The 13,291-nt window shown below is 32.1% G+C and overlaps 1 protein-coding gene across 5 annotated transcripts in view; it reads right to left on the reverse strand.

Moving 5' to 3' along the window:
• Positions 1–971: 971 nt before the first annotated feature.
• The window catches only part of CADM2 (cell adhesion molecule 2), a 1,065,941-nt gene continuing 1,053,621 nt past the window's right edge, over positions 972–13,291 (reverse strand). For all 5 annotated transcript variants that reach the window (XM_027585367.2, XM_027585371.2, XM_027585369.2 and 2 more), the window contains 2 exons: positions 9,454–9,579; positions 972–8,663 (listed from right to left, as the gene is read on the reverse strand). In XM_027585367.2, the coding sequence (XP_027441168.1) occupies positions 8,545–8,663; positions 9,454–9,579 (245 nt within the window). In that variant the 3' untranslated portion in view covers positions 972–8,544. The remainder of the gene's footprint in view (positions 8,664–9,453; positions 9,580–13,291) is intronic.

Here is a 13,291-nt window from a genome sequence, read left to right on the forward strand (position 1 = left end):
TTTAAGTTTGATTAAATCATAAGACTTCTTTCATAATACCTTTTTTTAAATTATTAACAGAATTTCCCCACTCCTCTGTCCAACATAGGAAGGCCAAAAATACAGAAAGTGGTCATTACTAGGAAGGGTAATTTAAAGTTTTGAAGGTCTGGGCATAGAACGCTATATTCCGGTTCTTAGTGTACTTCATGAAGTGGACTGATGATATATAGTAGGTGTTCAATAGTTATGTTTTCATTAAATAACATGCAATGCAGAGTAGCACTAAGTGGCATTTAAAATGCAACCAGGAAACTGCTTTTTCCCTTTAATATTTTCTTTATACATATTTTACTTGCTAGATTTCAAAACATTAAAAAAATCCTTAAAGTGCACAATATCAAATAAAATATGGTTTGAAAAAAATGTTAAAACTATGTTTTTCCTGGAACCTCTTGTTTTAAAGTAGTGTACAGTTATTTTTAGAAATCACCCCAGGATTGTCATTTAATGAAGATCCCTCTCATGGACTGAAGCCACTATGCAATTATCAAGAACACCTAAACTTAACTCTATCCTTTAGTGAAATACATGAATTTCCAGTATGCCTCTGTGATTAAAAAAAAATGCCAAAGTATATTTTGACAGAAACAATTGCCAATATGAAAACACAGAGTTGATTTTTATCTAGGAAACATGAGTGTCCTATGTTTCAATGTTTGTCCATGTTTGTACACACATGTTTGTACATAGACACATGTACGTATACACATGAGCTGTCTAAGAGTGGGCATTTTGGCTATCAGGAAAAAAAAAGATTGTGTCAATGAATATGATTATTTCAAATGTCATCATTTTCTTTCAGATGTGTTGAATTCTATCTTTGATACAGAATTAAATGTCCTAAATTGTATCCCAGGGCTGCTTTTGCTGAGAAAAATGAATTAAAAGAAATACAATGTTATTTAATAAAATAAACCAGATACAAAATCTTGCCTTGTATTTACAGATAAATTTTAATGGAATATTCATGGTCTAACACAAATATCAGACCCAATGACACTAATTCTTGTACAGCCTTTGGCTTACCCTGTATAACAAAATCTGTTATTTAAAGTAGACTATAAAATACCATATGGTAAGTGAACTTCCAAAGACACAAAGAAAATCTCCCATAAATTTAAAAGCTTATCTCAAATTCTTATTGGCATAAGCTTAGGATGGATATATTATTAATTGTATTATCTTAGGTAGTTGAAATATATAATACTGGTTAGAATGTGAAAAATTAAAAAAAATAAGTTTAGGTATTTTTGCTTCTGTTCCTAGTCAACATTAGTAAACACACATAAGTGAATGTGAAATTACCTTTACAGAGTTTAGAAATTTTGGCAATCTCAAGCAAATTTCCCTAAGTCAGCAACATTTTTTTTTTTTACCCTTAGTCAGCATATTACAAGGTTCATATTTTCCAAGGAGTAATGATTAAATGTTGTACAAATAAGATAATGTTTATTTTACTACCATTTAATTTTTAAAACTTCCACTTAGAAATTTACAAGGAAAATAGGCATCACTGAGAAAAATCTAAAATGAATGGATAATGTAGTCAGTTGAAAAAGATATGCAAAATAATGTGTTTGGTATAAAGGAATGTGTTTTGTGACATCTTTTATAACTTGTCAGTGGGAAGAAAGAAAGTTCCATCTTTCATTGTCTGCTTTCAGACCTAAGAAAATGAACTAAATGAATAGACAATTCAGTAATGTCCAACAGATAACTAAAATTCAAATTTTATTTTTCCATATGTATCAGACAATATTTTTTTTCTGACAAGACTTTACTGAAAGATGAAGTGCAAATGGGAACCCTGTAAGAATGTTTAGAAGAGTTGTACATGACATATTTTAAGCGCCACTAAGTACACATTGAATACTTTGTAAGTATATAGGCATAGCAACATGCAAGTGTCATGTACCTAATATTACAATATGCATTTTGTTTTTTGAAAATGTTTATGATAACAGTAGATTCAATAATTGTGGTTCTCTATCTTCTGTGCAAAGCTTTATTTTGGCGAATCTTCTTTACAGCACAGAATTTATTTTTATGTTGTCATAAATATACCCTTCCAAAAGTTATGAATTTCATGTCATATAAATAGAACATTTTATTTTTGAAGCTACATTACTGGGAACACCTGCGTTTCTGGGTACCATTTCCAGAGATAAGTCTTTAATTTTTTTTTTAAACATGGCAGACTTGTTCCAATGTTGATTATGTTGAAATATTTATGATAAAAATGGAGCTTTCTTGAGGGAATACTTTTTGGTTGAGTGAAAAGCTAAACAACCAATTCACAAATACTGATGTGAACTGAATATGAAGAAAATAGGTCAGTAACCCCAAACTCGTGGATTACTCCTTAACTGCATCATTGAATCTACAATAAGTACAGCACGTACAGTTAAATAAATTTGTAAAGAGATTAAAATTTTATACATTTATAAGGAGAAAGAGTCCTAGTTTTGAAAAATCTCTAAATTATTTTTCTATTTATGAGAATCACTCAATACATTAGAAACACAGAGAAAAGCAAAAAGGATAGAGAGATAACAATTCAGTTTACATTTCATTTTTTTTAACCAACTGGTGACCACTGCTTTCAACCATCAAACATTTTATTGCATATAACTTTCACTATCAGCAAATATAAAGAGAAAAGTGTCTACTAGTATCATGTACAAGGAAAAGCATTTGAAGAAAGAAAACATTTGAGGTTTGACAGTACTGTGTATAATAGAAGTGTAATGTGGCATTCAAAAGTCCGTGTGGGATTCACTGCTGTTCTGACCCTGGGTGTGGGAAAAGTGCTTAAGTGCTGAGCCCTGGTAGGTTTTACTTTTGCCCCTGCAATATTCAAATATCTTTTAACTTTTCTTCTTTTGAAATATACAGTATGTTTTATAGGGGAAAATAGTGTTTCTTCTTTACATCTTTTTCACATGTGGGCCCATTCTCTCCAAAATAACCATACATTTCTTGTCACTAACATATATATATATATATATATATATATATATATATATATATATATATATATAAAAGATGGTAAAGATTCGACCAAATATTACTTGTAACAGAACCACATAACATAGAAACATCCTACGTTAAGCATATTTTATAGATTTAATATCATAATTTGAAAGTTTCTTGCATCAGTTTTTTTTTTCCTAAAGAAAAATCTGCTTTTAAAATGTAATTTCCTTTTAGAATAATTAAATTACATCATTTGAAAAATTCATATTATGTCTAAGCAGACAGAATAAAGTGGGCATTTGTGGCAATACTTTGCATTCATTATTCAGGTATTATTTGTTAATAAGGAGGGAATTTTAAATACTTAAATTTTTGTCTTAACATTAGATAACATTTCTTGGGAAAATAAATCATATACATAATTTTTACTTAAAAGCACAGCATTGATTTATAAGAAACTGTTGCATTTTAAATATTAAATGAAATGTAAGATTGGATTCCAAAGTGTTGCCATTTAAATTATTTTTTAAAAATCAACACAATTATATTACATTGAAATACTAAGTAGGCATGAGAAGAACTATCCTTATAAAGTTAGCATATTTTGCCTATAGGAAAAGTTAATGATAGGAAAGGAAAAACAAATGCAGATCCATACACCATTGAATACACTAAAAGAAATTGGCTTTTGAGATTTCCCAGGGGCTGGGGAGAGGACTGTATGTTAGTCCCGAAGAGTGCTTCCTGGGATATCCTGTAAATAATTATTTCTTCTATATCATAGCCCATGTTAAAAGTGAGAGGTAGAAGGATTATTGTAAGTATGCATGGCAGAGAACTTACCAGCTATATCCAATAACTATTGCATTCAATATTAATAATCTCAATACATAAAAATGCTGATGAGTTTAGAACCCATTCTTGTATGTTGTCCCCTTTAGCTCTCTTTATAATCTTGCTACTTTCTTTCAATCCATTGCCTTTGGAAGGGTATAAGTGCAAAGGGCATGTCTGGGACAGAATAGGGAGAGAAAGGGGGGAAAATATAGAAAAAAGGTCTAAAAAATTCCCATTAAGATATAGTGACTTTAACTATTAATTAATGATAACCTATGTTCTTTGATTGGATAAACGTGTACTTATAATAAAAGTACCATAATCCATTAAAATATGCACACATTTCAAAAAAAGTTTAAGGATTCCAAATTCAATTAGGTATCAAGCAAAGTTTAAAACTCATGTTATTTCTTTCTCTCCAGTAGTGCTAAAAACTAGGCCAAATAATTTTGTTGTGTCACATTAATGATTAAATAAGAAAAACTTAAAGTATTTGTTGTTGGATCAATTATATTTTTAATTAATGCTTTAGTGTGTGGGAGGTGAAGATAAGCAAACTCTTGGATCGTGTTAAAGAATTCTTTAAAATCCCTTTGCATTAGTATCCAGCAATAGAATTGCAGATATTGCACTGAGTATATTTCAATATTGCCAGTGTATATTTCAAAACAAATTCTATTATCTACACTAAGATTTCCTCTTCCCCAATATTCAAAATGCATATTATAATTACATGGGTTTCCAACATCCATACACAGCAAGTACAAGATACTTACATGTACGTACACTGTAGTTACCTATATTTTGCATAGTTTTTAGTGTGTACTTTGTGCCACTTAATAAAAAGCATTACTCAGTAATTCTTATTAGGTGTTTCATTTATTTCAGCTGTGGTTGCCAGTTCTTTTTGTTTGTTTTGTTTTGTATATTCATCACAGATTACCATTTGCAAAGGGAGATGATATTGGACATTTTTCGTGGGCTCTAAGTAATCTGCAATAAGATGGGGACATTGCAGTAAGATATGAGGTTTTGCATTTTCTTCACAATTAAAAAACATAACATGAATTTCATATTTATCATTCATAAAATTATCCTTATGTCCAAAGGAAAAGAAGATGTATTTTAAATGTTCCCCTTGGTAACACTTTGCAATAAGTGGCACTAAATTACACGATAACTGGTATGTTACATGGAAGAACCATCACGGTCAAACAGCTGCTGTACATGTGCCTATATGGAATCTCAATGCTGTTACAGTCATGAGTACATAATTACAAGTGAGCCTGTCCTTTTAATTGAGATATTTATATTTTTACAACAAAATAAAAATAAATGAGGTGTTAGCTTCTTTGCCATATTTAGGAAAGTTAGTTTTCTTTCTCTATTTTAATTGTTGGGTTTCAATGCAATATTAAGCATCTTGAATCAATATGAGATCATCCAGTTTCTAGATTAAACTCCAATATCAGGTTCCTTAAACTGCTTCTTGGATTCTCTGGTAAAAGAAAACAAGTTGAAATCTCTCTCCCTCTCTCTCTCTCTCTCTCTCTCACACATACACACAGAAACACACACACACATCAGTACTTTGCTCATGTGCTCTATCTTCGCTCTTGCACTCACAAACTTTCCTTTTTCTTCTTAATTTTAATGATCATTCTATCTAGGACACTCAAAAATGGGAAAAAAAGAATGCTGTTTACACTTTTTTGATGGAGGACAATCAATTTACACTGTAAACAGTACACTGGCAGAGAATATCTACTTCGGGTAAAGGATAATATTCCATATTCTACTAGGGGTATATGTGTGTTCACACTCCTTCCATTCAGTTCCATAGCTACTGTGCTCAATAGGCAGAGACAGAATTTGGCTCTGTGCATACACATGTGTACATTTCAGACATTGCAGTTGACATGGTTCCATTTCAAAATGTTATTTTGTATTTTTTCCTGATTTTTATAGAAATGAACAAAATTTTTATAATTTATTCCCTTGTTTGGTGGAAATAAAATAAATTTTAACGATAGGAAAATACAATTCTATTTCTATATTTTTCAGGAACTAAAAATGATACCTAATTCAAATCTAACTGTTTTAACTGGCTTAACATTTCATTAGAGCCCACAAATCATAATATATTAGTCAGTTTCTTTTAAAGAATTCTATTGACTTTTTATATTACTCTAAATGGTTAAATGAGTCAAAAATTTTGAAATACAACCAATTTTTGATTTCTAATTTTACAGTGCTATAAATAATGATTGAGTTATTTAGGCAACAATTTAGCAGTTGGAGCCAAGTAGAATATAGACAAAATGAAGAGGGATGTAAATACAGCATCAATGAAGAGTAGCAATTTTGTAAGTGCATCCTGAAATTAAGCTTTAAATAGTAATTGATGATGCAGTTTATACAACTTACTTCTGTAATAAGACCCTTTCCATTTTGTACTAACAGGATGAATTTTGTTTTGTGGAGTCTTTCTAAAGATTATGCATTGAAAGATATGAACAGTTTATAAACCTATTCTAGTTTCAATGTGTCTAGTAGCACCTACCTGATTCTCTCAAACTACCATACTATATTAACATATTATTGCATTTTTCCACAGATGGTATGGAGTGAACTGTAAAAACAAGCATGCAATCACATCAATGCAGACTTATTTCCTTAAAATGTCATACTGTATATGATTTATTATGTTAACACTCAACCACATCATATTATTTATGTTCTGTATATTCTGAAAAAGTGCTGCTTGACTGACATCGTCCTTTTTCTTTTGTAAGAAATCAACAAGATAAATGTTTCAACAATAAAAAAAAAACAATTTAAAAATTCTAACGTTGTCCTTAAAAGTTTATACTTTTCTGATAAATAATCTAAGATACAGCACCCTTGTCTTCCATTTGATATTAATACATGATGTCATACTCAACCATTCTCATTTCCAAAAAATAAATTCCAAGATATTATTTTTAAAACCATAGGCCATCATGCTTTCAGACATCTCAAGTATAGCTACCGTACTGTCATATTTGTTTTCTTCTTAAAGGTGCAATGCTTGTGAATGGGAAAATAATTTTTATCTAACTGGATTTTTAATTTTTAGCATATAATAAATTTAATGAGAACTAATCTAGCAATATTGTATTTTACTAGAAGAAATAATATGACTTTAGATTGACTCTGTGTCATATTTAAGAATACAGCATTTCTTAATGGTTAAATACACCAAAATTTCAGAAATAATCCAGAGAAAGAGACTTTCACCTTGGAGTTAAAAGCATGGCAGAAATTCTCCATCACTCACTGTTTCATAAGTTTGTACCTCACAAAATGCATAGACAGGAATTTAATATAAAGAATTAGTTCATTTATACAGAAAACATGTCTTAAACACTTCTTTTTGGCAAACCAACATAGGTAAGCAGCTCTGGAACTGCCAAATTAAAATTTGTAATAAATTTTTAGCAAACTAAGAGTTTACTTTTAGGTTATTATTCAACTGTGGTTGTAATTTAAAACCTGAGGCTGTGCACTGGTTGTTAGCTTAAAATTACCTTTCCTTATAACATTGTGCTTCCATTGTATAACAAATAAAAATTAACAAGAACTAGAAAAATTTGTTGTTGAACAGTGCTAGGACATACAGACAAAAATACTAATACATGTTATCTACTTATAATATTGGTTTAAGTAATATCTAAAGGGATATAATGGACATTAGAAAATGCTTACTTATGACTGAATTACCTACAGCCAAAAAAGTTAAATATGTATCAAATAATGTTTAATTGGATTTATTATATGCACTATATACAGATACTAAATGTCTCAAAATTGTGCCCTATGGATACTTCAATTTTGTTTAGGCAGGTGAGTCATTATGGAGCAAATAAATTATAGAATCAAATTAGAGAAATGAATGAAATTTTTGTGATTCCTGAAGCAGTAAAATGTTTGTAAAAAGTTATCGGTAAATGAAGCTAAAATAACTTAATGGTGGGATCTATATAATTATATAAGATGTCATGTCGTGACTGCAATGCATACACACATGGTTCCTGTATCAAAAACTATATTTTTAAATAGCAAATTGATACAGCTTCATCAGTATAATCTCAAACATTCCAGAATCTATTCTACAGTGTTTGCAGTGGCGTATATTTCCAAACATGTCTTTGAAGGCAGACATGTAGAAAACATTGTTTGTAAACCTCTAATTTCTGATTAAACTTAATCACATTAGGTCTTTACCTAATCCTGTTCCTTGTGAAAGCTGTCCAGTGGTAAATTGACAAAATTTATGATTTAAAGGGAAAAAATGAGGGCAAAAAAAAAAACTTTGCATACTTTTTTTTCAATGTATAAAAACAATTCAATACCATGATCCAAGGAGATGATTAACATTGTTAAGGCTGTATATTCAAGCACTGTATGTTAAAAGAGCAATGGTGTGGAATTTAGGCAGTAAGAAATGTCCTGCATTATGGATGGTACAGTAATTAAAGAATGATGCTTTCAACAGCTGATTGTTGGTATACACTGGCTACTGATAGCAGTACGGTATGGAAGTTAATAAAGGTAGCAGAAGATGGTAGAAATGAATTCTGAAAGATGATAGCCAGTTTTCTCCAGCAGCCAGCCTGGTAAGGAAAACTCATAATCTTGGCCTGAATTTTAAATGAAATACTCTTTTTTCTCTTCAGCATTGACTTGGCTGCCTTCAGCATTGATAATGGCTGTGTCAGCATCTGGTGCATCTTCAGCCCCTTTAGCTTCATTTGTTAAGTATGTTCCTGTGGGTATTGGGTGAAAAAAAATATATATGTTAGTTCTGTGCGACTGGTTAAATAGCCAGCATTAAAGCTACATTCATTTAGGAGCTTGTGCCAGATTTTTTATATGTTGGAACATATTCTGAGACATCATAAACCACACAATTCATTCTTCTGCTGTTGTACACTATCTTTCAGTTTTCGGGTATATGTTATATATGAAGCTGTGGCCAGGTTAACTAGAGGCAACTGCCTAACTGGAGTGGGGAATGAGTAGTTTGATTTCCTTGATGGCTACAGACCATGTGCTCTGTGCAGCTGTAGCAATCAGGGTCCTTTGTTAAGATGTTGATAATGATCACATCAAACGTGTCATCTTTCATTCTGAAAACTCCACTTAAAAGTAGATTATATCAATAGTTTTCTACCTAGCCCATTGCAAAAAAATTACATATTTTCTTCACTTATATGGCCAGATGTGTGTCTATAAACCTATGAACAAAAAATGTTGACCAAACGTTTAACATTATAGTTGAATATCAATCCTAGAGATAAATTACAAACTTGCTTTTTTCTTTTTTTTTCTGAGCCAGTGACTCACTTTGTGACCTTTGGCCATTGGCTAGACTTTATTTTGCTAAACCAAACCAATTTTCATTAAGTAAAATAATCAAGAATTCCCTGAAATAATTTCATATTTAGATCTCTCTCTGTCACATGTATGCACACACTCATTTAATATTTCATGATTAAGCTAGTCTTTAGAATATTTTTTGTCAAACTTAAGATTACTTTATTAAATATTACCTACCTTTATGTCTTGCCAGATATCGACCAAGCAGAAATATAGAACACAGTGTGACAAATACAACTACAGCCACTATTCCTCCTATAAGAGCATGATCAGGGCCAGTCTGGCCAGCCAGAGCATTGGGATCTAGAGAAGAGAATAAAATATCACACAAATGATGTGTTATTTAAGCATAGAGTATATATCTGCATTAGAATGAGTTCTTTTGAAAATTAGTTCATTTCTATTGAAATAAAATTTCATTAATGTGTATTAAATCAACCATCGAGTCAACAAATATTCATTTGTACAACATACCTGGGGATATAATATTTGCCACATCAATCACAGTTGTCATTGACTTTACGTTTCAAGACTGGATAAATTAATACACATAAACTTTTTTTTTTTTTTGAGGGAGAGAGAGCACAGTTTAGGGCAGGGGAGGGGCAGAGGCAGAAGGAGAGAGAATCTTAAGTAGACTCCCCACTCAACACAAAACCTAAGGCGGGGCTCAATCTCATGACCCTGAGATCATGACCTGAGCTGAAATCAAGAGTCCCACACTTAACCAACTGAGCCACTCAGGTGCTCAAATAAACATATATAATTTTGCATGGTTTTATGCCTTTCCTTCCTCTTCTCCTTCTGAATATATGTGTGACTGTGTGTGTGTATGTGCATATGTGTGTATTTTTTAGTGTGATGAACACAATTTTATCATTCAAAAAATAAAATTATGGGAAATACTAGGCCTGAGATGATAACTTGGAATTTATTATCATATAAATCTTATTTAAAGTGATAGCAATTGATGAACTCCCCACAGAAGTAAGTCTAGATAGAAAGGAGAAGAAGTCTGAAAACTGAACTGAGGAACTCCCATATCTAAAGTCCTGGAAGAGAAAGTGCTTCCAGCAGAGCTGACTGAGGAGAGAACAGTGAGGTAGGAAAATATCCTGCAGAATACATTGTAGTTGATCAAAGGAAAGAACATATTTCAAGGAGAGGAGGGTGTTACAAATTGGGTTAAATGTGATTGACAGAAGGAGGAAAATGAACACTCAGTGTAAAAGATTAAGTGCCTATTTGACTTGTAGTTTTAGAGAAAGTAGCTGGAGAGATACAGATTAATAATATACTTTCACATTTGGCCTTTAGTAAAATTACAGGGAAGAGATGAACCCAGCAAAGGATAGCTAGTTTTCAAGCAGAAAGAAAAAGATCAAAAGAAAGCCTAGACAACTGGGAACTGCAAAGGTTTAGAAAATCAACTACTTATAGAAGTCACACAATAAGGGACAAAACTGAGTGAACCTTTGAGCAACAAAACCCACTAAGGCTCAGCCCTACTGCAAAGATCAGATTGAGTATACTGCCTACCCTCCCAAGCTCATGTTGCCGATACCCTCATGGTAACTACTTCTATTCTAAAGGAGGGATTAAGAGGTTGGAGAAAGTAAAGAAATAAATTAGGCATGACAATTATGCCTTCAAAAGATCTTGAAGTATGATAATAGGCACATGAATATGACATATTAGGACTTTAATGTGTTTTTAATGAAACTATTGTGAGAAAGTAGCATATGTTTAGATAGGAAAAAAAGTCTACTTAAAACTTCAAACAACCTCAGGATCCCCAAGCTTGGTGAAAGCAAGAAGTGGAGTATAAAAGCTGGGTAGTTCCCATGAAGAGCATGTTCCCAAACATCCACTTCAAATGTGGCCATGGAATATAACTGACAGATTGAACCTTCCATAGGGTAGAATTGGGGGAAGCAAATAAGAGTGTACAGAAGAGAATTCCATTTCTTCAAGGAATTACAACTGCTGCCAAGGCAGAGGGATCTTTTAATGCTAGTCTGGCATGTTTTCATAATTGCTATGGATAATGACTACTCAGTGTTTCCCATTCTTTATTTCCAAATGGGAACAATTATGGTAAGAAGCATTCCTCACGGCTGTGTTCTAGCACTGCATTTTGTATATGTGTAGAGGGGAGAATTACTAATTTGTCTTCAGGTTTATTTGTCCCTGGACTAATGTATCCAGATATGATGAAGAGGACTGTGGATATTTAAAGACCTTAGTCTTTGAGTTGGATATATTGGCTTGATGGGACATTAGGCTGTCTCTTTGGACAGGTATGGCAGTTGTTTGTGTAAGGAAAATAGGTGAAAAATATTTGGTGATCAGAAGGGTATATTGGGGAAGATATTTCTAGCTAATAACAAACTTTCTTTCTTTTCTTTCAGTACACAGAGCTAATCATTTTCCAGCTTCACTTCAGTTGAGTGTAACTGTGTGATCTGGGCTCTGGATGAATGAAGGTCCAGCCAATAAAAACATTCCACATGTAACTCTCCAGGGTGATCTCAGGAGATACAAATTGAAAACGAGAGAAGCTATAAGAGTAAGTAAGGCAATAGATCATTCAGTCTCCACCTGGAAGAAAATTGCCCAACTAAGCATACATGCATTGAACTATTCAAGGGTTAAAAAAAAAAAAGTTTATTTTAAAAACACTGAGTATTAAAAAGTTAATCTGTCGAGGCAGCTTTTGCTAATGTACCTTTCTATTATATATTTCTTGTATTTTCCTTAATTCCTGGCATTGGCTGTAAATCTAAAAATTAAAAAGAAAGAAAAACAGGAAGAAAAAGCAAAATTAAACCTGTCATGCCTCAGAATTCCCCATTCTTATTCCTTGCTTAGATACTTCAGAATCAGTTTCAAATTCCACTTCTTTCTCAAGTCCCCAAATGCAGATAGTCATAAATCATTTCTGTTTTGTTTGCTAAATATCTCTCAGAACTGAAACTGAGAAATCACTCCTGTTCATACATCTCTGTACCTATCTCATTTCCTGAAGATAAATTCTAAAACACCATTGCTGGACCAATTGGTATAAACATTATTTAAAGACTTTTGATAAATATTGCCAAATTATGTTGTAGAAAGACTGTATGAATTCATCCTGTACCACCTACATCTGAAGGATTCCCCCCCAGTACTAACATCAGATATTAAAATTTTAAAAATTTGCTAATCAAATATTGATAAATGTTAAATATTTAGTATTTACAAGTTACCATAAATGTGTCTAACTACTTTTGCCTAGATGAATTCACTAATTTGAAATAACTACTTATTCAGTTTAACCCTTTATTTTTTTAAAGATTTTATTTATTTATTTGACAGAGAGAGACACAGCGAGAGAGAGAACACAAGCAGGGGGAGTGGGAGAGGGAAAGGCAGGCCTCCCACCAAGCAGAGAGCCCAATGTGGTGCTCCATCCCAGGACCCTGGGATCATGACCTGAGCCGAAGGTAGACGCTTAGTGACTGAACCACCCAGGCGCCCCTGGTTTGACCATTTTTCTATTCAAATTTTCTGTTTCAATAGCTCTCTCCATAGAAAGATGAATATTTTTAGCAACTTATTTTTATTTATTCTACATTTATTGTCTTTTCAGTGGTGGATAAGTATTATAATTTTATGTAACCAAATCTATCAAACTTTTGTATTATGATGTCTGACTTGTGGGTCATGATTTGAAATGCTTTGCCCATGATGAGATTATACACATATAGATATACGCTGTTGTTTAACATTTTTATTGTCATATTTTAATCCATCTAAAATGTATCTTGGTCTATGGCTTGAGGCTAAAGTAAAACAGAACTTTATGTTCCTCTTTCTTTCTTTCTTTCTTTCTTTCTTTCTTTCTTTCTTTCTTTCTTTCTTTCTTTCTTTCTTTCTTTCTTTCTTTCTTCTTTTCCCTCTCTCTCTTTCTTTCTTTTTTAAGAGTGAGTTGGGAGGGCAAAGGGAGAGGGAGAGAGAGAATCTTAAGCAGCTT

Source organism: Zalophus californianus, chromosome 1 (assembly GCF_009762305.2).
Source record: "Zalophus californianus isolate mZalCal1 chromosome 1, mZalCal1.pri.v2, whole genome shotgun sequence".
NCBI lineage: Eukaryota > Metazoa > Chordata > Mammalia > Carnivora > Otariidae > Zalophus > Zalophus californianus.